The sequence below is a fragment of the Acomys russatus genome, chromosome 18 (genome assembly GCF_903995435.1).
Source record: "Acomys russatus chromosome 18, mAcoRus1.1, whole genome shotgun sequence".
NCBI classification, from domain to species: domain Eukaryota; kingdom Metazoa; phylum Chordata; class Mammalia; order Rodentia; family Muridae; genus Acomys; species Acomys russatus.
Window position 1 is genome coordinate 13,483,166 of NC_067154.1, and position 27,064 is coordinate 13,510,229.

General features: G+C 47.4%; 1 protein-coding gene across 2 annotated transcripts in view; it reads left to right on the forward strand.

Moving 5' to 3' along the window:
- Gfra2 (GDNF family receptor alpha 2) overlaps window positions 1-27,064 on the forward strand; it is a 91,990-nt gene that overhangs the window by 22,930 nt on the left and 41,996 nt on the right. For both annotated transcript variants that reach the window (XM_051160816.1, XM_051160817.1), the window contains one exon: window positions 12,050-12,404. In XM_051160816.1, the coding sequence (XP_051016773.1) occupies window positions 12,050-12,404 (355 nt within the window). The remainder of the gene's footprint in view (window positions 1-12,049; window positions 12,405-27,064) is intronic.

Genomic DNA, 27,064 nt, shown 5'->3' on the forward strand with positions numbered 1-27,064 from the left:
TTTGTGCTGAACGGAACTTGACAGGGAGAGCTTGGAGGGCAGGAGGGGGGAGTGGAGGGGGCAAGAGGATGTCCTTGAGCCATGAGGAGGGATGAGATCCACATGGCACACTCGAGCACAGGAGGCCAGGTGGCCTTTGTCAGGGACAAGTCGGCCTCCAGAGTAACAGGAGGCAAAGCTGGGCTGCATGTGAGAAAGGCTTGTTGGTGCCAGGGAAGGAAGGTTAAAGGACTTCTGTTCAGCACTTCTGTTTCCTTAGGAGGCCGAGTTCTGTGCTCAGAATGTTTCTGTATGCTCCACCTCCCTCCCAGTTCATGTGCTGAAATCTTAATTCTGAAGATGATGGTATTAAAAGGGTCCTCGTTTATTATTTTATAAGTGTGAACATGTGTGCATGTGCGTGCGTGTGTGTGTGTGTGTGTGTGTGTGTCTGCATGAGTTTATGGGCACCATGTGTGTGTCGGTTCCTGTGGAGGCCAGAGGAGGTGGTTGGATTCCTGAAGGAACTAGTTAATGAGGGGTAGGCCCCCCTTGACTTGGGACCCCTCTTGTAAAAGATTGTGCAGAGAACCCCCTTGTCTCTTTGGACAAACAGTGGCACAGGGAAACATGCTTGTCCTCGACCTGAAAGTCAGTGCTTGCTAGATATCTTAGGTGTCTCAGCCTCCCGGCGGGAGGAGGGTGGGGGATGGCGAGGGTGGAATCTACACTTATAGGCCACCTAATCTGTGTTGTTGTTGTTGGTTTGTTGTTTTCGTAGCAGCCTGGACATATTAAAACAAAGTGTTGTCAGGGTAGAACAAAGAGAAAAGAAACAGCCAGGGAAACCGAGTCAAGAGGAGCTGTGAAATAGATTTTTAAAATAGAGGATTTGAGACGGGAGTTACAGGAATTTAAACCGAGACCAGTCATTTTGCATGGTGTGCCTCTGAGGGACACCCAGCTGCTGGTGGAGATAGATGGGTTTTTGCTTCCTTCCAGATCTGTGTGTTAGAAGAGGGGCTGATGAGGCGATGCGTTTGCCTGGAGGCCCGGAAGTTAAGCGTATAGAAGGAAAGTTTGAGGGTAAGGTGGGATGGTAGAGGAGGTGCTCAGGACAATGATCAAGTCTCAGGGAGGGGGACAAATTTTACTAGAGTAGGACTATCTGAGAGGAAGTTGAGGATGTGGGAAGAAGGCAGTCCAAGGTTGGGATGTTGGTACAGATCCCAGTGAGGACAAGGCTGGGGGGTAGAAGAGTAAGTGGGAAGGTGTGATGGCGGCAGGAAGACGACCCATGTTATAAAGACCATTTCTGTTGAGTGGAAGACACAAGGATGGCATGAGAAAAGGTGATAAACCAGACTTGAGATTCCTCCTACAAGGAATGAAGGGGTTGATAGGTGACAGCCCCGCTGAGGAGTGAAGACAGTAGATTGGTAATATGACCTTCACAGGAGGACAGGTGGCACAGAAATATGGAAAGGAGAAAGGAAGACCTGCCATTGACCATGGTTAGCTGTCCAGCAGCGAGCCAGTGGCCTCTTCTGTAATTAGTGTGTTAAACAAGGAAGCCACTGGTTTCTGTCAAATGTGTTATTTATCTACGCTTATTGCTTTGAATCATTTAAAAAGTTTAAGAGACTTGTGTTGAATGGTTTCCATGGCTTTTGTGCTTTTCGCAAATGTATTTTTAAGATGTATTTAGTTTATTTTAGAAGCTAAGGGTTGTAAGTTGATGTATATTTCCTGTGGCGAGAAAAGTCTATTTCATAATCAGTAAACAAAGTTCTAGTTTACAGACTGCAGCCTTATGCCAGCATCCATTCACCACAAGTAAGAATGCTGACGGAGGTCAACTGTGCCAACACAAAATACGTCAGTTTTAGGTTTTATATACACAAAACTAGAGCTGATATGCCTCTGTGTATATATGAAAACCCCATGTTCCAGAAGTGTGTTTCAAAGATATAGAGACCTCAAACGTGGCTTTAGAAGCCCATTTGCATGGGAAAAAGAAAACTTAAATTTTTAAAATTTCAGGACCACAAAATCAACACTGATCTGCCTCTTGAGGAATTTGAGAATAAATTTTAATTGTGGTTAAAAATTGTCAAAATATAACATGCTGTTCAAAAGCATTTAAATTGATCTTTCTTGTTGATTTCTGCTGCATTTTGCCATCCATCAAGTTGACCTCTGGTGGGCTGGCCTGCTTTCAAAATGTCTGCTTCCTTTAAAGAGTGCTTGGACGGTTATGGTTTTGTGTTGGGGTCATGGAGCTTGGATTAGCATGTCCCTCAGGTCTCTGGGCTTTGGGTGACAACTTGGGGGAGGGGAATGGGGGTGAAATGTTGTAATTGCTTCTGTTGTATCTTTGGGGGTGGGGAGAAACTAAGGTACAATTGATTAGGAGCTTCAGGGGTGGGGAGAGATATGAGAAGGGGTTGGAGGCCCTGCTCTGTCAGATTTTCTGTATGCAGAAGAAGAGCTCCTGAGATGGCCTTCTGTTCATGGAGGGGCAGCCTGAGGGGCTTTCTTTTCTTGGGGCACAGTGTATACAGGCCAGAGCACATGGACTTGACCTTTTCTATTGGTGAGGTGTGATGGATGTAGCCCATCTCTAGACAGTTCCACCTTCCGAACTACTGCTATGCTAGAGGATCCACTCTTAATAGCCAGAGACTGAGAATGAAATCTAGGGGGCAAAAGGCAAGCTTTTGTTTGTCTATGATTCTCATTGCCTCTGCTCTGGAATGTGAGCTCTGGGCAGCTGGAAGCCTTCTCAAGACTGCCCAGTAGTCTTGTTGCCCCTGTTTGACCTGTGGTGGGCTAGGCTTCAGAGACTGTTGGTTGCAAAACTGAAGCTGCAGTTGGGTGGCCTCTTGAGGACAAGGGGAGGTGACAGTTAGGCTACACTATAGGCTCCTCACTTCTGTCTCTTCTCCTGGCCCTCTTGTTTCCTCTCTGTCTTTCCAGACAGCTGTCAGGCTTTCGTAGTTTGCTTATTCTCCATCTCATTGTTAACATACCCCTAATTGTGTGGGGTCTGCTGAGCATCCAGTTGACTCTCCTTCATGTTTGCAACTCTTGACGTCATGAAACTAGACTCTCTTGATTCCTTCCAACTCAAGTTCCATTGCCTCTCAACCTGTGCTAGACATTAGCACCCATAGTTCTGTCTCCTCTCCCTTTGATCTTCATTCTCAGACTCAACCTAGGCAGTCTTGTTGAGTTAGGTTACGCCTTGTGTCAGTTATGACTAAATTTGGTGTCTCTAGCCCAGATAGCTCTCTGATCTTTCTGTCTTGTCACCATCCCCATTTGGTCACTTTGGTTTTCTCTTGTCATCCTGAAACAGTAGATTCTGCTTCCTTCCTTCCTTCCTTCCTTCCTTCCTTCCTTCCTTCCTTCCTTCCTTCCTTCTTTCCTTCCTTGTATTCTTGGTCTAATGACCTCATCACTATCTACCTGGTATTTGTAACTTGAGTCCTCTTGGGGTTTCTCTCCTCCCACTCAAAATACAGCCAGTCCTATTTTGTTGTTTCTCTCCACTTAATGTGCAGAATGGAAATGGGCTATAAGAACCACCTGCCCAAGCCTTCACCTCTCTGGACTGTTGTTGAAACAACCTGTCATTCATATCTTTAGTGCATTTACCCTTCTTTTTCTTTGTATTACCAACCTTTCACATATTGATGAATGAGCTATTTGGTCCTCCTCCTTCAAGTGCTTATCATCTTAGAGTAAAACCTAAAGTTTTCACCCTGTCCTGCTAGAAGCTTTGGCTACCGTATATTTTTGATTGGGAACATGCCAACTCCATGCCTGCGACCTTCCTTCTGCTTGTGCCTCTCTGACCTTGGGTTTTTGTGTGTGCTGCACTCCCACTCAGCATCACCTCCTGTCAGCATCCTCCATCTCATCTCCTTACCATTCCTTCCTGAAGTTTCTTATTCCCTTCATTACACTTACCAATCCTTTACATCATTTCATGTGCGTGTTTTATGACCAGTTTTCTTGTTACTGGTGTGAAAGTCCCAGAATAGCAGGGATTCTTTCAAGGTCTCAGTGTGTAGTCAGTTCATGAAAATATTTGTTTGTTTGACCGACTGCTAACTGGCAGGCCATGCTGTTGTTGGCGGAGAGCCTCTGTGTGGGCACATGTGCAAATGAGGTTGGGGGCAACTGATCCATGGGCATAAAGGGAAGGTTCCTCACAAGAAGGGAAGTTGAAGTACTTAGGTCCCTGTGACTTGTAAGTGTCTCAGAAGGCTGGGCCTCTTATTTCTGCCATCTGTTTGTGGGAAGTCTGCCTTGGTGGTGGAGGGTGGGGAGGAGATGGGACCGAAACATACCTGAGAATCATCCTCAGGTGATGACAGAGCTACAAGCTTCCTTCTGCTCAAGTGGGACTGGTCAGTGGTGACCTAGGTGTACTAGAGGTGTGTGCCTGTGTGCCATCAGTGTGCATTTGGCGCTGGTGGTCACTAGTACCTGGGTCTCATCTCTAGGAATTGGGCTCAAACTTTGGAAAGCAGGTTAGAATCACAGGGCAGGTGCAGAATCCAACTGCCAAGCATAAAGCCTGTGATCCAGTGGGCCTTTGGATGCCTGAGTTTATGATGTTTGAGCACCTCTGCTCGCAGCTAGTTGGCTTCTGAGTGTGTACACTGAGCAGCTGGAGTATAAGATGGATACGACACACAATTACAAAAATGAAACTATGGCACCAGCCAAGGACAATACGTGCAGTAAACTTTAAACCCCTACCCAGATCTAGCCAATGGACAGGACATTCTTCACAGTTGACTGGAGTGTGGGGTCTGACTTTCACACAAACTTTGGTGCCCCATATTTGACCACGTCCCCTGGATGGGGAGGCCTGGTGGCACTCAGAAGAAGGATAGCAGTACTACCAAGAAGAGACTTGATACTCTATGAGCATATACAGGGGGAGGAGGTCCCCTTCAGTCACAGTCATAAGGGAGGGTAGTAAGGGGAAAATTGGAGGGAGGGAGAAATGGGAGGATACAAGGGATGGGATAACAATTGAGATATAATATGAATAAATTAATAAAATATAAAAAAAACTGGGAACAAAATGAAAGTAGTGATTTTAAAAATGTGTCCAATCCAGAACTAAAGCACACATTGCTATGTGAGATATATATCTGTGTAAGGATTGAAAAACTTAAAAGATTGAACCAATTAAAGAAAAACTTATATTTTCACTTAAGAATTAAGGGATTTAGCCTGGTTTAGTAGTTTTGGACCGTAATTCCAACTGTGTGCGAGACTGAGGCAGGAGGATCATGTGTTCAAGGGCTCTAGACCACAGAATGAGTTCAAGGCCAGTTTGAGTAACTTAGTTAAAAAGGCTGGGGCGATAGCTTGGTGGTAGAGCACCCATCCAACCCACAGCACCCCACCTCCATACACGCGTGTATGTGCATGTGTGCACACACACCCTTAAGGTAAAAGAAAAAAAATGAAATATTAGTAGAAATGATACTGTTAACAGGGCTTAAATTTGGTGGGCTGTGCTTGAGTGACTGGCTTGGCAAACTCATCTCTATGTTAAAAGCAGAACAGCTGTTTAGGGAATGTCAGTTTGAGGGGTGCCATGTGACTTGGGGACAGCCTGGTACTGTAGATAGACCACTGGCTCAGGGCAGGTGCTTCTGGCTTGGGTGTGGGAGGCTGGTGTGGAGCCTTTGTGGTGAGGCCCACCATCACTCTTCAGCTAGTCGTGTCCACGTCCCCTTTTCCTTGTCCTTTGCAGAGGGAGGAACAAGAAAAAGGATAAAGAAGCCAAGATATCTGTGATCATATGGTGGGGGAAGAGGTCCCCTCTGTCACAGACCTAGGGGAGGGGAATAGGGTGAAAGAGGGAGGGAGGGAGGAATGGGAGGATACAAGTGAGGGGCTAACAATCAGGATGTAATCTGAATAAATTACTTAAAAAAAGGAAAGAAGCAGCCAATATATGTCTCTGGGGGCTTGAGCTGCTGGTAGGAGAGGCTAACTGAGGTTTTGGAAAGTGCCAAGTGCAATTGAATTCTGCCTCCTTTTCCCCTGGGCAGCTGTGTACCATGTATACCTCGGCCCGTCTCTGCTCCTCTCTCTACAGGCTTAGGGAACCCACATAGGACGTGAATGGCTACATCTGTCAGGGATAGGCAGTCCTGGGTCTGAGGGCCTGGCATTTATTTTTATCTCCCATGTCTCTGTTGAGGTCTGTGTGGTCTCAGCTCTCTGCACAGGGAATGGGTGGCAATGAGAGGCCTAAGCTTCCAGAATCTTCATCCCTGTCTGCTGTACATTTTTGTTTTGGGGCTGTAGGCTGAGGAGGTTGAGGGACCCTGGAGGGAGAGTTTTGTGTCTGGAATCTTTCCACTTCTTCCTTAATGGGGGCTTACTTTCCAGGCATTAGGAGAGAGGCCTTGGGGTGGGATGAAATGTGGCAGGCTGGAAAGAGGCACACTGTGCCACAAACCTGTCACCTAGGCTTGCCTGCACCTGGCTGTGTGCTGAGCCCCATTCTTTGAGCATGACAGATGCTCAAGTGGGCGGCTGGGCCAAGTCTTGAGGGGGTGGATTTCTCCACAATGGAGCCCCTCTCCCCCCGCCATCCCTTTGCCCTCCTCAGACTCAGAGGGGCATCTTCCCAGTATTCAGGCAGTTGTAGTTCACACTGCTGCATTTCTTGATTTTTTTTTCCTCTAGGAAATTTACCAAGTTGAGGCCCAGGGGTTTACATGTCCTACCCTATAGCAAACACTTTCACTATTCAAGCTCCAAATGGAAGCCACTGGGGCTATAATTACACTGGCATTAGCTACGCACACTGCTGTGAGGAGGGGAACAGAGCACCTGGGGGGAACCTAGATGCAGCCACAGGCCTAAATTAGCTGCTGCTCTGCTTGCAGTTGTCAAGGGCTCCTCTGCACATGCCCCCTCCCACCTCCCCAATCTCACCCCTCCTCCCTGGCCCCAGGCCACTCACTCTGCTCCTGCCAGCTAGCTGGCATGTAACAAGTGCAGGGAGAGCTGTCTGGTATGGGAGAACACCCCTACAGAGGCAGGCCACACCAGCCTTTGCGCTGACAGGCATCCTTGGGTCCTCACACAGCTTGCAGTCCGGCTGAATCAGAGGATTGCTCCATAGGTCAAGGCTCCAGCAAGGCCAAGTCAGTCCACTCCTTGCTCTTTCTCCCCTCCCCCCCACTCCCCATTTCTAGGCATTATTTTCTTTCTGTTCTTCTAAGCCTTTGTTTGACAGTCCCCTCTGCCTGGTATGCCTTTTCCTACTTCCGACTCACTCTTAGCAAAGAAACCATCATGAACTGTGCCCCCAACTCCAGACAGAGCCTTTCCTCTCTGCACTTTGACCTCTTCCGGAAGAGCTCAGCATTAGCATTTGCACAGGCATGTGGCTCTTCTGTCCTCAGCTTATTCAGCAAGATGGCAGCCTAATGTCTGGGGAAGACTGGTATGTAGTATGTATGTATGTATGCATGCATGTATTCATGTATATATGTATGTATGTATGTATGTATTATGTATGAATTTCTTTAAATTTGTATGTGGTGCATGTGTATTGTGGTATATATGTTTCTCTCCCTCCCCCCTCTCTCTGTGTATATATAGACACACATACACAATCACATGTACATGCGAAGGCCAGACCAATATCAAGAGTCTTCCTCAATCACTTCTCCACTTTATGTTTAAGGCAGGGTCTCTCCTAGACCCTGGAGCTTATGAGGTCTGTCTCTCTCTCTCTCTCTCTCTCTCTCTCTCTCTCTCTCTCTCTCTCTCTCTCTCCCCATGGGTCCTGAGCATCCACACTCAGGTCCTTATGTTTGTGTAGCAGACACTGTACCTATTTTACCTACATTTCCTCAGCCAAAAGCTGTTTATTGAAAATAAATTAGCAAAATGTATCTTGATTCCGTTCTGTTTTAGTTTCACCTCGGCCTGTTTCTTTTCTCCTTTTCGTCTCCTCTCTTTTCCTCCTCTAGCCCCCTTTGGGACAGGATCTCCCTCTGTAACCCATGAGGGCATGGAGCTCACTATCTAGCTGAGGTTGACCTTGAACTCATGGCAATCATCCTGCCTTAGCCTCCTGAGTGCTGGGACTACAGAAGTGAGCCATTGTGCCCTGCTCCTATTCCCATTTGAAAGAGAATCCATGTTTTTAGGGCAGTTTCACACTCATTGCCGCCTCCCCACTGCTTACACCCTACTCCAGGTGGTGCCCTGTTACAGCTGACAGCAGAGATAGTCTGTTACCACACAGAGATTATAGCCTGTGGCATCAGGATCCACTCTTGGTATATTCCTTGGGCTTGGATACATGCACAGGACCTGCCAACCTCTGTGGTATCATGGAGAGTATTCCGTTGCCTTGAAAGTACGCTGTGTTTTGCCTACTCACTGCTCCCTCCCCCAACTTCTGATATAGCCACTGATCTTTTTACAGTTTCTATTGTTTTCTTTCTTCCAAAATGTCATGTTCTCAGCGTCTTATGCCCTGCTGCTTTTCGTGAGTTTCTCATGGTGTGACAGCTCATTTCCTTTTATCACCAAATAATCTTCTGTTGCCTGTACTCCCTTCCTCTTTATTTCACTGCAAAGAGAGGGAACATTGCTCTCCCCAGTATTACAAGGTTGCTGATGGCAAAGCAGTGTTAAAGTGGATGGCTCACTTCTGCTCTCTTCCACTTCTACCTTCTGATTCCTTCTTGCCTGGGCCACAATTAATACTTGAATAAATGTAATCTTGTCTGCTGTTACCTGGTCAACTTTGCTTCCTTCAAAATACAAACAAACTTTCAAGTATTTACTATAAACCAACCCTTGTTCTTGTTACATTTGTTTTTTTTTTTTTTTAATATTGAATTCTTACTAAGGATTCATGTATCAAACTTTTGATACATGAAGGATAGCATGCTCTTGGCATCTTATGCCTTATTTTGCCTTATTTTGATAAAAGAAATGAGTTAAGTCCACTGCTGATGTGTGCTGTCGGGGAAAGTAGACCATTTTGGGGGTTAATGTAGTACTGTGTTAATGCAGTCCTGAGTGTTTTGTGCCAGTTAGGTGAGAAGAACTCACAGATCAGCTAGTGTTTGACCACTGTTGCTCTACAATCCTTGAGGGAAGAGAAGAGCCTTGTAGACTAGGGATACACCACGTGCAGAGGCTCCAAGGCCAAGCCACTCCTGGCCTGTCTCTGGGAAGATCAAGGCGGCTAGAACCACAGTAGAGTGACCAGCACGAGGAAGAGGAGAAGCAAGGTTAGACAGAGCTGTGCTGCTTAAAAGAAACATAGTGCACTATGTGCTTGGGATTTTAAATGTTCTAGTGGCCACAGTAGAAAGATAGGTGAAATTAATTTTGATATTGTTTTAACACTTCATTCCAAAATATTATCCATGCAACAACAGACAATCAAAGCAAAGAAATTATTACTGAGATACATTTTTTGCTTAGTAAATTTTTAGAATCTGGTGTGTGTTTCCTAATCTTCCAGTTCAATGTCCAATGGTTACCATGCTGGGCAGTGCAAATGTTGAACCTTGTAGCTCACTGAGTGAAGCTTCTGGATGTACCGGAACACTGGAGTTACAACTCTGTGCCTTGGGTTCTTAAAATTCACACCAGTTTTTTGTGATGAGAGACGATTATTGTGGGGTGTTATGAAAACCGGAGGGGTGGGCTTTGCAGGGATAACTTTGAGGAAGGTAGTAGTAGCAGTGAGAAGCAGTGTATCCTGGGTCTGTTTTGACGGTAGACTTCCTGGTTTCCCTGATGTGCTTTGTGAAGGAGGGAGGAGTCAAAGATGGAGTAAGGGCTTTGGCTGGAGCTTCTTTGGTGTGAAGGATGAAGTTGACTGTCAATCAAGGCATTGGGGGTCTGGGTTTGACACAGGGTGTTGGGCTCTTAGGTAGCATTGTTAGGTAGAGGCAAACAGATGAGTCTGGGGTTTTTGAGAGAGATCTCAGGATATGGAAGCTGTTTGGTGGTGTTTAATGGCATGGGATGAAATGATAGCCCCAGGTGCCCAGAGAGGAGGGCTGAGCCCTGGGGAGCAGAGACAAGAACCAACAAGGTAACCCGAGCAGGGAGGCCAGAGTGAGAAAGGAGATTCAGGCAGACATGAGTGAGCCCTTGGGTCCAACGTTGTGGATACACCAGCTGGAAAGGCTCGGTCTGAGGGTTCCTATCAGTGATGAGGGAGAAGGACAGCTGCCAGGCTGGTGTGGGTCTGAGAGAAAAGGCAAGAGAACAAGACACAGATGGGAGTGGGGTAGGGTGCGGGAGACAACTAGTGGTTTGCTTTAAAGGGGAACAGAAAGTGGGTGGCAGCTTAAGGGAATCACATGACCATGAGGAGACCTCCCCCATCTCTCACTTAAAGACAACCAGCCACATAGCCAATGGGAATGTTCTAGAAGACTAGACAAAGTCATGATGCAGCAGAGACAAAGTTATGAGTGATTTCTCATGCTAACAAAGATGCTCTGTGGTAGGCCGCACTTTTGCAGACAAAGAAACTGAGGCAAAATATGTTTGTCCCCACACACCTCATGAGTAGTCGAGCCAGAACGTGAAGGCTAGCTCAGTTCTATAAGGCCTAGGCCTGGCCTGGTTCTGTCTCTTGGTTTCCTCTCTGGAGTGGCCAGCTTCTTTTTAATATTTTATGTGTAGAGTGGCACCCAGCAGAGGATGGTGCAGAGGTGAGAGTCTATAGACATTTAGTGAGCATGCGATCAGAGGACTGGGCACTGCATATGCAAATGCTGAGTCTCCAGGGATAGCCATAGAGGGGGGTGTCTTACCCTCTACAAGCCTGGTTTTGATTCTTCTCAACCCCCTGGCAGGCTCTCCTATATAGAGTGATACACAGGGAAGACTGAACGTGGCCAGGTGGAAGGGCTCATCTTTGGCTTAGGGTGGTAGTTCTCCCTGGCATAGGATGGTGCTGAGTTACGGGCTTCAGACTCGATAGCCATGGCAGCCCCATAGTCACCCACAAGTCATTTTCTTTAACTGTAAAACACAGGTTGGGTTGGGTGATCACCCACCTGACTTCCCAGAAGATCTCAGCTGGGTGTGTGTAGATTGGGGCCCTACCCTTCCCTATGGCTGTTATCAAGTTGGATGAGAGAGTCTCTCTAGGTGGGAACTGGCTGGTGGTGGAGTCAGAGGGTTTCTATGACAGATATCTCCTCGGCACAACTAAGATCTATGGGGTTGGGAGAGCTACTATAGAGCAGCCTTGTGATTCCTAGGAACCATGCTGTGTACCTCAGAAGTTTCCTCATTATATTAAGTAGAAAGCCACAACATGAGAGCAAGAGAGACCCAGGCCATCTGCCTCATGGTTGGCCATAAATCCATCAGTGTCAGGGTTCAACCTGGGGCGAGGACTTATGCTTCCCTTTTGGTGGCAGTGGCCACCACACCCCCTGGATACAGAAGAGCAGTTTTGGAGGTTACGAGGTGAGGAGGGTGGCTGGGATACTGCTTGTATCCTTGTTGGCAGCACTCAATGATGAACATCCTCCACTCCAAATGCCAGTGGTACCACTTCCCTGAAGTCCTGCTGAACTGTGCTGCTGGGGGGACAAGTAGCAGGGTCTCCTAGTTATGTGGGTTTGACCCCGACATGCTATTTGCTGCCCCCTTCCCCCATAAACAAGGCTGTGAAAACCCACTTCCATGGCTTTGAAGCGAACAGCCACTTCCAAGGGTTTGGGGCTGGGGTTGGTCTGTTATAAGACTCTTGGTTGAGAGTCTCCTTCTGAGTCACTCCTTGAATTTGCAGCATACCCTTTCCCGGAACTCTTATGTACTTTGGGCACCTGCATATTAACATCTTCAGTGTGCCCTATGGTCAGACGTTCTTGGAAATGATCTTTATTCCGAGACAAGTAAACTGAGGCAAGGAGCGAGCGTATATGGAAGCATACTGATCTTGAGTAGCTATGCATGTTCCCCCCTCCCCTGCCCCCGTGCCCATGTGTACCTCTGACACGTGTTCCTCTTTGTCATCCAGGGACAGGGGCAGACCCTGCGGTCAGTGCCAAGAGCAACCACTGCCTGGATGCCGCCAAGGCCTGCAACCTGAATGACAACTGCAAGAAGCTTCGCTCCTCCTACATCTCCATCTGCAACCGTGAGATCTCGCCCACCGAACGCTGCAACCGCCGCAAGTGCCACAAGGCCCTGCGCCAGTTCTTTGACCGTGTGCCCAGCGAGTACACCTACCGCATGCTCTTCTGCTCCTGTCAGGACCAGGCATGTGCTGAGCGTCGCCGCCAAACCATCCTGCCCAGCTGCTCCTATGAGGACAAGGAGAAGCCCAATTGCCTGGATCTGCGCAGCCTGTGCCGTACAGACCACCTGTGCCGGTAAGAGCCTGCCGAAGCTATGGATGTCTGCCAAAGGGTGCCCATGTGGTTGGGTCCCTTGGATTATGACAATGAATAAGCCCAGCAGAAGGCGTCGAGAAGGTTAAAGCTGTTTGGTAACAAGCAAAACCAGGCATCACTTTTTCATTTCATTCATCCATTCATCTGCCCTTTTATAATTTATCTATCCATCCATCACTCAGTTTTTCCATTCAGCATGGGTTTATTATTCATCTACTTTGTGTATAGCTTCATGCTAAATACTTCAAGGGAAGCCAAAACAGACTGCCGGAGGAACTTATAATTTCAAAACTTGGATTTCTGACAGGAGGATAGGACCTTTAGCAGCTTTTGTTCCACTTTTAAGGGACACCTGTGCCTATGTCCCAGCAGAAGAATGGAATCTAAGAGCCAGCTCACTGCAGGCTGAGATCAAGGCTGAGCTAGTGTTGGGGTGAGGACTAGGTTCTGGAGTCCGACAGTGCTAAGTTCAAAGCCTGATGTTGCCACTTACAAGCTGTGTGGCTTTGAGCCAGTTTTTAAGATTCCCCAGTTTTTAAACTTCCCCCGTGAAAGAGGAATGGAATAACCTCAGAGCGTTGTTGTGAACACGACTGCATGTCCAAACCTCAGCACAGAGCCTGACATATAGCAAGCGTGTTTAATAAGTATAGCCTAATTGTTAGGTCTGGGTTTTAAAAATTTGGTTATAGATACTTGAAATGTGCTTTGTTTTGGCAATTTGTCTGCTTTTCCTTTTGGCTGTGTATTTATTAACCCTTGTCATGTGCTTGACACCCATTCCTGGCCGTTCAGAGGAGAATACACTGCTCTCTGGGGAGCACGCGTCCTGCAGGAGGAGAGGTGGTGCCAGTTCAGTGGAACATGGCTGTGGCTCTCAGAAAAGGGAGCACAGGGGACAGCCACTTGCCTAAGTCTGAGAGTCCAGAGGAAGGTCATTGAGTTGATGGAGGCTTGAGAACTGAGGTGGAGAGGGTCCAGGAATGAGTCAGTCTAGAGAGACTCGAGGGAGAGCATGGGCTTATGGGAAAATTCAGTGGTGTATGATGGGAAGTTGATGGAGAAGGGAAAATAGCCATCATTTCAACAGTCTACTGTGTTTCTGGACCCTGCTCTAAAGCCTTCATGCTTGTAACCCACTAACGCTGCAGAAAGCCACTGAGGTAGGCGCTGTTGCCATCTTTGAAGGGGAGGAAGATTCTGACATTTTACAGATGGGATGGTGTAATACTCTTTCTTGCCACTGTGGCTGTTAAAATGTGCAGCCCGGCTGACAGCAGGCATGTCACCTTAGGCTAAGGCAGTGGCTGCAGGGATAAAGAAAAGTGGATCAGATCACTGAAGATGTAAATAGACGTGATGGGACTGGCTGTCTCTGCACCTCCTCCTGCATTCAGAGTCTGGCCATGGGGAATACTGAATAGCACACTAATTGGATGGATGTGCGTCTGGCAATTGCTTGTTTCCTAGTTGAGTAATGATGGGACATTATAATTATTCTGTGGGGATGGTATTGTAGAGGCAGTGTTGGAGGACCAGAGTGACCATCACTGTCCCCGGCAGCATCTGGGGTGCTTGCGCTGGTGACTCCTGAACTCGGTCATGAAGCTGGAGAGGAGGAAGGGATATAGGCATTCTTGGGGACTTGGTTATGATTAAAGCCTTGTCATGTCATGGGGGAGGGCTAATGGAGGCCATGAGGGCATCCAGGCTGGAGGTGCCCATGGACTGAGGTATTGTCTGTGGTCAGGAAATAAGTGGAGGCATTGGTGTGGGATGCAGGCTCGAGTCTACTGGAAACACCCATGCATACATAAGAGAGGGACAAAGAGTATAATAAAAGATAGGGAGGCCCAGGAGGTTACAGGAAAACCAGGAAGCAGTGACTCAGAGTCTAGAAGAAAGGGGGCTTCAGAGGGTGGGGTCTGCCAAGCTAGGTGCCTCACATTGTGTGCATGCATGTGTCTGTGTGTGTTGAAAGCCAAGTGCTGTGGTCCAGGCTTGGTGAGGAGCTGGAAGAAGAGGCACTGGGGCTAAACTGTTTCCTTCAGAAGGCAGAGGGCTGAAGCCGGAGCCTTCAGGAGGACATAGGATGGAAGATAGTGTCTTTTGGACCCTGGAGAACTGGGCCTGTGTGCAGCTGGAACTGGAGGTTCCACTTTTGTTTGCTTTAGGAAAAAAAAAAAGCTCTCCCAGTGTTTAGAGAAGGGATTGAGCATAGAGCTAGCTGCAGGGCTCAGGGAAAGCCTTGTGAAGAAACAGACTTTTTGCATCTGCTTTTTTTTTTTTTAAGTGTACACTGGATGCAACAGATGAAGGAACCTGAAATTGGCCTGTGGCTACTACAATAGAGGGGTTAGTGCTGGCAACAGAGCCTTAGAAGACAGGAGCAAGCAAAAGCCTCAACTGCGTAGGCCGGCAGAGCTCTGAACATCAGTTCTGAGCTTCCTGGTGACTTAGATGAAGGAGAGGCTGGGTGGGCCATGTAACTCCTAAAACACCACAGAAGCGAACATGCTAATTCTTAGATGCAGATATAGTCTCCCCAGCGGGCTGAATGCCAAACAGAGCTTGCCAGAGTCTGTCATGCACAGCCACATGCAACAACAGAACGGAAGGACAGTAGAGCCTTCAAAGTTGCTGGTACAGAAAGCAGCATGAGTCCAGGCTCAGGACCCTGTGCCCGCAGGTAGGCCAGGCACATCCCAAAAGCCAGCAGGCTGTGGGGTGCCTATGCAGGTGTATAGAGTCAAGATACTCAGATGTCTGAGCTACGAGACTCTAGCAGATAAGAGACAGGACTTTCGCTTGCTTGTCAGTATTTTTTTGAGGAAGAATGGATGGCCCACAGGACATGTGTTTCCAATGGTTGAAGTCACGTGCGACTGGAGTATTTTGGTGGCTTCTGTTTGCTTATCTTTTTTCTGGAGATGGGGCAGTCACGGTCAGGAGAATTGTGCGGGGAAACAGCATAGACTATTAAATACCATTAGGCAGTGTGCGGGTCAGCTTGGAGGACTCTGAAGAATGAAGAGCTGACCAAGAAAACGAGCCCCTTGCACTGGGATGTAGACTTCGAGGACCACAATCCGTAGGGGTCCATAGACAACATTCATCAAGATTATTGGCTTGGGGACATGGTCTGATTTGTCAGGCTTCGGGTGGGAAGCTCATGTTGCCTCCAAGATGAGGCTATGTGAGCTTCTTTTCCCAACCAGGTGTTCCTTGAACCATCTTTGCCTAGCTCCCACCCCACTCCCCACACACTCCAGAATACAGATGTAACATGGGGTCCTAGAGAAGGAAGAGCAGGAATGAGGAAAGAGCCTGCATTTAGGATGGGTCTGGCAGAGGCTCTGTGTGATGTCACAGCACAGCCAAGTTCCCTACAGGGGACTTGAACCTCAACCCAGAGCTGAAGCTTTCAGTGTGCAGGGAGACATGTGCTGGGGAGAACACAGAGACAGAGATGCAGAGGGACAGGCAGGTGGTAGATGAAGTGGATGCTACTCCATGTTGGAGCCCTCTCCATGTGGTCTCCTGAAGAGCCTCCTAGTGGGCTATGTCCTTTCCTGAGCTTCCTAGGTTTCTACACTGATCAAGGCAAGGGATCTCTTGGGAATCTTTTCTCATTTCCCAGGTCTGTGGGCTGGCGTCTTTCCAGGTGGTTTCCAAGATGTTTTGTCTTGCTCCTGGGGCCAACCTCAAGGCCTTTTTCCTTTGGGTCTTCTTAGGATGGGCCTAGAGGGAAAGAGAGTACTATCTTCTGTCTAGCTCCCACAGGTCTGACCTCTGACCCATGTGACACTGCCCTGCAGACCCTGATTGGTGCAAATCTCAGCTCTATAAGGTTAGAGATGGCTTGAAAGGACAACTGGAGAGTACCAAGTTGGACTTGACCCTGCACTGTGCCCAGGAAGGCATTCTGTGCTCTTTCTTCCTGTGGCTTGTATTTTTCTGGATTTCTACCTCCCAGAATGGGCACACAGGTAGAAAAATCTTATGAAAATAGTGGCGCCAAAGGTCACGGGGCTTGGAACAGGAACTGAAGACTCTCTCTTTCTTGGGTGTACTAATTAAGCTGGTTAGATGAGGATAATGGAAAAACGTCTTTAGGGATAGGATCTTTGGTAATGGAATTCCCAGCCCTAGGAATCCCCTGCACCTCCCTTCCCCACCACCATGTTCTGCTTCTGTAGTATTCAGTCCTGACTCAGCCAGTCCTGTCTCATCTGCTGGTCTTCCTTCTGTGCAGGGAGCCCAGGTATCTCACCAGGCTTCTTGCTCAGTCAGTCCTGGTCCAGGAGTTCTGGAGTGGAAGGAAGCAGCTTTGCCAAGGCCTGGGTGGCATGATATGGGAGTCAATTTGCTGATTTGCTGGGAGACTGGCTTAGTAGCAGCCTTGAACTTCGCCTCTGTAGAGTCTCTTAAGTGTCACTACCAATGAGGCTTTGTAGGTTTCCCTTTGATGAAGCATTGGTTAAACAGGGATGTCTGCTAGCCAGGCCTTAGTATTACTGGAAGCACTTTTGAATCCTCCCATTGCTCTTTGACCTGGGTCAGATGGAGCTTCTGGGAGTGGAAACTTCCCACTGTACTCACAGTGTATACACAGCTAGGAGGCTGGTCCCTTAAGAACGCAGACTCTGCTCTTTGGTTTTGTCCCATTTCCGCTCCAAGACTCAGGGCTGTGGATTTAAGCTAACTGAAGATCTAAAGATGATTTAAGGATCTAAAGAGGAGACATTTCCTTTAGAAGCATCTGATAGGGAGCCGAGGGAGCTGGGAGCTTTTTGGAATGAGTCTATGGAATCTGACTGGATTGTCTCCAGGTTCCAGTGGGTCATGAGCTACTTTTGTGTTTTTGAATGCAATTATTTATGTCTTCTCAGCTTGCATTCATTGTAAGGATATGCTCAGTTGCATGTGTATGCATGTATGCATGCATATGCACATGCTCGTGCACATGTGTGTTTGTGGGAGTGCACGAGTGCATGTGTTGCTGTGGTTGTGAAGACGTGGGGAGGATGGTTGTTGTCTTACTAACTATCCCTTGTAGGCCACAATTGGAAATGGCCTCCTGAAGTGCTCTATTCCTCCTGGCCTGCCAGGAAGCTATAAATAACCTCTTGCTGGACCCATGCCATCTACAGAGCTGTGATTTAACCTCTGGGTGCTGAGGATGTGCAGAAATAGATTCCAGCCTGGGGCTACCCCATCAGTCCTGGGCCATGCTTGTGCTGTGGCTGCTGTCTTTGTCCTGAAAGAGAGGATGGCTGGGATGTGGAGGGGTGGGAGGTAGCCTCCCTCTCTGAGGCTGTCCTGAACTGGGGTTTGATCTTGACCCCTTGGAATGTGCTTCTTTTTGACTCCATTGATCTATTCGCTGGTGTTTTCAGCAGACCACCTCTAAACAGTAACAAAAGACTATTTCCAAAGGGGTAGAAAGGCTAAGGACTTCCAAACTTTTACTTCTCTTTAAAGAAAAGACCCGTGTATCTGGTTGATATATCCTGTTTTGTGTGCACATTTTAGAGGGAACCTTACTGTGTCTGTTAGATTCTGAGAAGGTTCTTAAGTTTCCTAGAGATTAAGAAACACCATCTTCTCTGGTAATACCATCAATTCCCCAAGGGTGGAGTCAGAATTTCCCCCCTTGATTTGGTAGCAGAAGGAGCTGTTACTGACTAGTGATGCCTGTCTCTGACCTGGGAAGGTTAGGATGGGTCTTGGCTGGAATTGAGCCAGCATTTTTAAGGCAATCAATTGCCTCTAGCAGGGAGAATGGGGGTCTTAGGACCACTCTTCATTCATTTTATAACGCCCTGTTGATCATCTGTGTTGGACGTGGCATTGGGTTAGAGCTGGAGAGTTAGTAACTAGGGATCTGGAGGTCTTTGGAGTCTTGTAGCGTCACTTTATTGGCTGGCTTTGCAGAGAGAGAGAGAGAGAGAGAGAGAGAGAGAGAGAGAGAGAGAGAGAGAGAGAGAGAGAGAGAGAGAGAACCTCTATCTTTAGATGAAGGCATTGGTCATTAGGCTCTTCTGGAAGCTCCGGTTTTTCTCTTTTACTTCCTAGGTCTACTCTGGCGGTACTGGAGAGCACCTCTGTTAGGGAGGGTGTGATTCAGTCTAATGTGGGGGTCTTTCTGGCCTGGATTGGAGAAAAGCTTCACTGCTGAGATTGCATTAGGAGGGGGGAGCTGTGGGCTGGCACTGTGTCTCTTTTGCGCAGCAACTTTGCTCCCGCATGACCCTTGCCCATCTTTATTCTGGGTCAAGGGAAGGGCTCTTCCTGGAACTTCCACTGACATGTTGACACAAGGCAGCAATGTCGATTACTATTTTACAAAAAGCCCCTAGGGATATCAACTCACAGATGCTCAAGCCTGGATACCTAGATTGTGTGATAGAGCCTGTGGAACTTCCTGTTGTGGTTGCTGTGGGCTGAGTAGCAAGGCAGCATTAAGGAGCGGGTGTCTTTAGCCTTCCCCTCCTGTCCCACACTCCAGGCCCCTGGGCCCCACAAGACTCACACCCAGTACAGATGAAGTATGGTCCCTATGTAGTAAAGGCTCCCACTGAAGAGCAGTGAGTAAGGACCTACCTCCACTCAGGGGGTAGGGAAGAGGATCCACTGGGGAGATGCTGCTAATGCAAGGACTGTCAGGATATAAGCCCATGTAGTCTGCTCTCACTAGAGCCTCTCCTGTGTGTGTGCATGCGCGTGCACACTCATATATGTGTGTATGTGTCGGGGGCAGGGGCTGATTTTCTTTTTTACTAGGCCACTAATCCTATCATGAGTAGCATGTCCTCCTTATAACTTTTAACACTCCTCACCTCCAAAGCCTCCATCTTCAAAGCTCACACTAGGGCTTAGGGTTTCCACATAACACTTTTGAGACATAAATATAAGCCTTCAGTCCTAGTACTTTCAACCGACCCTTCAGGAAGCCTGTCTCACCCTCATCTCCTAACCTCTTCTGGCAGCTGGTTCCTTGTGTGGACTTTCTCTTGAGCTCCTCTGTGTCCTTCACTTGGTACTTGGTGTTTTCCTTCTTGATTAAATGGCCCTACCTTTTCATATCCTTAAGCTACCACTGTGTCGATTGACTTATTTAATGAGTCTGTGTTGTGCCTCTGCTCTGCCTCAGGCACTGTGCTGGATATAAGAGGTACCTTGGAGATCACAGTAGGAATGGCCACACCTCACCGGAACATCCAGTCTGATGGAGGAGACAGTGGATAAGCAAACAGACAGGTGTATCCAGGTTGAGCATCCTGTATCTGGGAATCTGAAATGCCAGATGCTCCATAATTGAGGCCTTTCTGAACAGCAGTGTGACTCCACAAGCAGAACATTCCATACTTGACCTCAGGAGATGGGCTGCAGTCCAAACCCAAGTATGCTAAAAATACCGCACAAAATATCTCCAGCATGTCTGTTTAGCATGTACATGAAACAAAAGCAAATTTCCCTTTTGGAATTGGGTCCCATCCTCATTATGTCTTAGTATCTAAATGCAAATATTACCAGATCTGAAGGCCGAACCATTTCTGGTCTCAGGCTGTTGGACACCCTATATTCCTTAACAGAATAGCTACAGTGAACAGGATATAGACACAGAGCATCATAAGGACAGGAAGAGGGGGACCCTTATCGGGTCAGGAAGACTCAGAGGAAATAATGTTTGAACGGAGACCTCAGGCTGCTGAGATGGCTCAGTCAGTAGAGGTTCTTGCCACCAACCTCAATGATTTGAGTTCTATCTCTGGTGGAAGGAGGCAACCTTCTCTGCAAATTGTCCTCCGGTGTCCACACATATGAGGAATGTAGATCCAGAAAGAGACATAGAAGGAAAGGCATTCATGCAGAGGGCGTGCCATTGGCAGAGGGTGCAGTGGGGAAAGACTTAGCATTGCCAGAAGAAGGGATGTGCCGGGAGCTTAGTGGCTTGGGGACAGGCTTGGGGACAGGCTTGGGGCAGCATGTGGGCCCCAGAGAGGAGTTCAGACTGATTCTGGGGACAGGTTGAAAGGTATGTTTTGAAGCTAAACAGCAACATCACAAAAACTGAGTGAGAAGATGACTGATACCGTGTGAGGAGGGCAAGAGGGGCACAAGTGACTGTAGGACACAGAGCACAAGTGATTTCCCCATCACCACAGCAACAGTGATGGGAGCTCAGACCAGGGTGATAGTAGTGTTGGCAGGAGAAAAGTGGATAAGGTAGGGATATTTTAGAAGTGGGTTTGGGAGTAAGGGTGATGGACAAACTCCAGGATGACTCAAGGGACATATCTATGTAAGTAGCATGGAGCGAGCCTTTCAGATGGGCAATATCTGACGTTGAAGGTAGACCAAGAATTCTATCTGGGCCATGGTTAGTGTTTGGGTGCTTCCAGACATCTCTGGTCCTTGACTGGGTTGGTAAATTCTGAGGCTTATTAGCTGGGTGGAGATATTTTAAACCGAGGGATGGTAAATTCCTCTTGGGTAGAGAGAGTCCAGTGAGAGAAGAGGCATGGGGGATGCTCCTGATCTGCTAGCCATGTGATGATATTTGTTATGCATCCCATGAGGTCCAGGGTTCAGAAGAACATCTTCTGGCAAAAAAGAAGTGGACAGCTGTGCTAGATGCTGCTGAGATGCCCACAGGATGTGGACACCCAGGGAACCATTGTATTTAGGAATGCAAAGGGCTGTGGAGATGTTTCCATAGAAACTTTGATAAATTGTTGATTCCAGAAACCTGCTAGTTTCTTCAGTGCTGAAGAAAGTCACTTCATTTGGTCCCAGCTCACCGGCATAGAATAGGGGAGGGATATGACAAAAGGTTTCCCTTCTGTGGAAGGATGGTTAAGGATACATAACACTGGATCTGGAAAGTGTGGCTAGAAATAGAGGTGGGCATGAGGTTTCTTCAACCACAGGTAATTCCAGGTATAGTCCTCTTCAAGTCCGAGGACTATAGGAGGAGGGGCTTAGCTGGAGCCAATAAGTAGTCCTGCTGACCCACAGCCTTTGGATAGATGTAGGACCTTTTAGCTTTATAATGGTGCTTTACACACTCACTAGAAAATATCCTTTTAAACCTGGGTTTGATCTTCTCTGATGATGCTGGCCTGTGGTTACTGAGCCACAGCTTCCAGTCATTTCTGGGACCACAGTGATGGACAGCTAACTGATCTTTGTTTTGTTTTGTTTGAGATAGGGTTTCTTTGTGTAGCCTTGGCTGCCCTGGACTCAATCTGTAGACCAGGCTGGCCTCGAACTCACAGAGATCCGCCTCCCTCTGCCTCCTGAGTGCTGGGATTAAAGGCGTGTACCACCACGCCCGGCTGCTAACTGATCTTTTGATCAACAAGCCACATGAGGTATTCAGCACTGTATTAGAAAACAGGCTTTATGTTAGGTAATTGTGCCCAGCTGAAGGGTAAAATAAGTTCTCTGAGCACGCTTAAGGTAAGCTGGGCTAAGCTATGATGGTTTGAAATATGGGTTGACTTGTGATATTTCCATCCTATGACTGGCTTATGGGGATATAACTGCATTTGAAGTTGAAGAGCATGCATGTTTTAATTCAGATTCTGATCTAGGCTCCGAAGGTCCTTGATATGGTCCTTGCTGACTTTGCCTCTCCTGCTTCCAGGCCCAAGTCCTTCAACTTTGGAAAACATCTATCTCTGGGTCGCTGCTGTAGGAGCAGCATAGGAGGCAGTCTCTACTTTCCAGCTCTTCTAGTTTTCCATAGGGAGGCATTTGGCGTTTTATTGAAGGGGTTTGAGGGATGTTCTGGGGGCTCCTGTGATGGGGTTTGTTTCATGGTGTTCCAAGGATGGCATGTGAGTGAATTGCCTGTGTCCAACGCCAGGAGGGCTTTGCCTTTCTGTTCAGTAACATAGCCGTAGCCTTCACTTCCTGAGTACCCTTAGTCTGCTGTCCTTGAGTTACATGCCAGCTTTTTCAAGGTCTCTATTAGTTGTTTTCACATTGTCATGATGCACTACTTGACAGAAACAAGAGAATGGTTTATTTATCTCATGGTTTCAGAGCGCTTCAGCCCATCATTGTGAGGATGACAGGATGGACTAGTTTATGGCTTGTAGACGGGGTACATGTGGGTGGAGGCTGTTTACCTCAAGCAGAGTGTTGGCAGGAACCAAGGAACATCACCCTCGAAGGCCTACCTGGAGTAAGCCTCCCAAGATAACGCTAGCAGCTGGTGAGAAAGCTTTAGAAAACACTAGCTCATGGGAGCGGTTTCAGATTCAAACCGTGACAGTGCCCTTCTAGGGCTGCCTTGCAAGATTCAGAGGACTTTCACCAGTGTAGTGCTACTAGGGAAGGCTCTCTGATTTGGCTTAGGCTGCTAATGACAGCCACCTGCCTGCTGATGCACGGGGATTCTATGTGAGTCTCATATAGACACATTTGCAGTCCCTGCTCCCATCCTGCCTGGACTTAGGGCACCAAGATCTGCTCAAGAAAAAGAGATCAGAGAATTACATCATGAGTGAGACAGACAGCCCTCGGTTTTGATCATAAAATGCGTGAGTGTGCAGACATTTTTTTTTTTTTTTTTTTACATTGACTGAAGAGCATCTGTCTGGAAGGACAGCAGCTTTGTAGGCCATTTAGGAAATGGGTATGAGGATTTGGATTTCTCTCTGGGTATCTAAAGGCACTGCTAGGCTAGTAGGGGCTACAGGTGGAAGGCTGGCCCTCACAGCTGGCAGGGTCACTAGAGAAGCCCTCTTAGGGGTGAATTCTCCTCCCAGTTGGAAGAAGTAGTTCTGTGTTTTGAGGCGCCCCTTCTGCTTCTTGCAGTGGCAATGCATCAAAGGACTGTTGCAGAAGAGAGGCTTATCTAGCCCATCTGTACTTTGCTAGCAAGTTTAACTCTCTCTGGGAGACAATGAGGAGTCATGATGCATTTAAACAGGAGGATAACATGACCCAAACCATCATGTTAGAAAGATGCTGTGATGGAAGAGTTAGAGGCTGGAGCCTGGAGACGGGGATCCAATAGGAGACCTTCCTGTGATGGGCTTGAGACAAGGGCAAGGCAGGTTGTGAACAAACAGAAACTGGCCACAGGGATGACATAGGGCCCTGAGAACTTAGTGGAGGCAGACAGTGAAGGGGAGTCCAAGAGACTCTCAAGGTCTCCAGCATGGTGACTGGCTGACTGGTGGCTGAAGCCATCACCTTGAGGAGGGAGGAGGAGAAAAAAGAGTTTGCTAAGATGGGGGAGGGATGTTTGCCTCTCAGAGCTGTTGTTTGAAAACCTTTGAATGTGCAAGTGTCAATGTCAAATACAAAAGGTATTTGTTATCCTGGAGTTCAGCAAAGAGGCAAGGGCTTGGGTGGAGATGATGGGATTAAGGGAAATATCTCATGAAAAGGTGTGAGCAGCTGCCTGGTGCATAGGCACGTAGATAACACGAGCTCCTTCAAAGGGCTCTAAGCTCATTTGGGGAGGCAGGCCTTGCTCCTGTGAACTAGCAGCCATGAAGAGGAGGCCTGGTTTAATTAAGAGTTGTGAGGATTAAACTTCGTGCTGCAGGCAAGCCCTGGAAAGCCAGGGAAGGCAGTGGAGAGTGGATCGAGCAGCTGGGCCAGGAAGGAGGGAGGATGCTTTAGGTTGAGGCTTCAAGGGAGAAAGGGGCTGAGGAGGAAGAAGGGCATGGCTAGCTGTGTGTGTGTGTGTGTGTGTGTGTATGTGTGTGTGTGTGTGTGTGTGTGTGTGTGTGTGCATGTGCACGCTCCTGTTCAGAGCAGAAAGGGCCAACAGAATGAGGAGAGCTTGCTGTGGAGGGAGGGAGGGTTTGAGGCAGTCTGTGGTACTCCTATCTCCTGTCTCTCTGGGAAGTGGCAAGGAGCCAACTGTGTGTCCCAGGATGATGCCTGCTTCTTCCTTTTTACCTGAGGTTTCCTTTTAAATCTCAAAGGGAGATTCAGTTAGCTTTTATTTTTATAAAAGTGCTATGGACTCGGTGTAAGAAATAATTGAAAGCTGGGTGTGGTGGCTCACATCTGTAATTCCAGCACTTATGGGGGTAGAGGCAGGAGGACCATGAGCTCCAGGCCAGCTAATGTGGACTACCTAGAGAGCTTGTCTCAAAACCCAAAATAGCAAACAACAACAACAACAACAACAACAACAACAACAACAACAACAACATCATGAAGGACCCTTTAGGCCTGACATAAATATAAATCATCTCTTATACAAATACCCTGAAATAAACTCTGCATGGCACTTTGGGGGAATGTATACTCTCAGACTTTATTTTAAAAGGATGCTCATACATTTTAACAAAATGATGTCATGTGTGCTGTTCTGCAAGCTATTTTGTGTTCTCTAAATATGTGGTCCACATTTTCCCAAGTCGGTGCAGTATGCTGTTTTCCCTGTGTGAGCTGCGTCTCCATGTAGGCCTTTCACAGCTTGTCTTTCCCCTTGTTTATATGCTGTTAGTATCTAAGGAATGTGTACCAGGGTTAGACAGTAGGGGTAGCCATATTCTAGGCTATCCTTAGATAGCCTAGGCTATCCCTATCTGAGAAGGGCTGCTCAGAATACCCTCAGAGTATTCTTGGGACTGGTGTTCTACTTTCCCTAGGTGGAGAGGAGCCATGAGCTAGAATGGGGAGGCTGCCACGGTCTTTACAGCAAGTGGGAGATTTTCCCATTTGTTGCTAGGACTGCTCTTTGCTTAGTGGTTGTTATGGGGGAGGGGTGCTGAGTCTGCTTCCCTCTGCAAGGACTGGTCTGAGCAGGTGGGTGCTTGAAAGACACAGAGGCCTTCTTAGCCACCACCCTGAGACTCTAGGAGAGATGATGTTCAAAGCAGAAGAATTGAGGAGTATATCCGTGCGTTGACATCATTAAACCACCGACTGGCTGGCTGTGTCGGGAAGGGGTGAGTGAGAGGCACGTTCAGAGGGTGAGAGCATGTAGGCCATACTGGGCCTCTGAAGTCTGAGGTGTACACTTTCTTGGCTCTGCTTCCTCAAAGACTTTGCTTCTCTGGGAGTGGGTACCCTTATTTATTTTTAAAATTATTATTATTATTATTATTATTATTATTATTATTATTATTATTATTATTATTATTATTATTATTATTGTTTTGCTTTTGAATGTCTTGCTTTGTAACTCAAGTTAGCCTGGAACATACTGTGTACTCCAGGCTGGCCTTGAACTCATGGCAGTACTCCTGCTTCAGCCCTCCAAGTGCTGCGATTATGGTGTGAGGCCCCTTAGCTCCCGTCACCCACACTGGGGGAGGCGGCCATTAAATGAGTGAACAAAGATGGTTGCCTGTTTTTGGATAACTCCAGTTTCTTCAGGGACAATTTGAAATCCTGAAGACACCAACAAGTAGTAGGCACCGAATATGCTAGACCTTGAGCGTGGAAGAAGCCAGGCAACAGTTGTAGTTATTAAGCTGTGGTTTCCCCTCCTGGAGGGAAAGATAGGCTGTTATCTCCCAGCAGGTGGGCAGGTGTGAAGCAGGCTGGTGGGAGGCATCACGTCCCTTCCTACCAGGTCCCCTCCCCATGGCTGGCATGTTCTTCTGGCCATGCTCCATGCTGCTTATTTTCTGCTTTTTTTAATCTGCTGCTTTCATTTGGTCTTGGTTCTCTAAGGAGATGTGTGTGTGTGTGTGTGTGTGTGTGTGTGTGTGTGTGTGTGTGTGTGTGTGTATGTGTGTGTACGTGTGGTGAGATGGGGAGCCATAGCCCTTACTTCTTTGCTGTTTGTACCTAGACAATTCTGCCTAATAGCCTTGGTCACTTGGGGGATAGCGGGGATTGTAAAGGTGGGGCCTGTATTTATGTCTTTTGTACGTCTTAGTCTTCTTCTTGCCAGGATAAGGTGTATGCTTTGTGGAAAGATGACAGCTATGGTGATGAATGAGACGTGGTTATTCCTGAAACTGTGGCTTATGAAGTCCCAAGGATATGTGCCTGCTCCCTGTACAGGTCCAGGAGAGGGAGGAGAACACCCCAATAGAATATTATTTTATAGATGGAGATGCTGAAATCTGGAAAAGTAAAGTTATTTGTTCAAAGTCATGTGACTGAGAACACACAGCATCTGGATGAGAGGCCAAGCCTTGCCTCTCTGGAGAGTGACCCATTCTTTTCAGGCAGCTTGATATGGCAGAAGAGGAACCCAACAGAGCCAAATCTCTAGGCACCCTCCAGCCTTGGGAGGTATGACATTCGTGAGTTTTACTTCCTTTACTAAAAAAAAAAAAAAGACAGAATTGGAGCAGGATGTACTGGTGCATGCCTGTAATTCTAGCACTTTGAAGGAAGAGGAACTCGGAGTTCAAAGGCAGCTTTAGCTACATAGTGAGACTCTGTTCAAAAACAAAAAGGACATAAGTGACTCAGTCCTGTTCATCATATGAGGTTAAGAACTAGGGATGGTTGTGAAGGAACAAACTGAGAATGCCTTATCTGAACTGCTGGGTCCTTAAGTGTTTCAGATAATTTATTTTTAGTATTTACATATGTATGCATATATATTGGAGGTGAAATCCATATCTGTCTATTGAGTTGGAGACATGTTTACAGTTTCAGAGGGTTAGCTTATTATCATTATGGCAGGGAACATG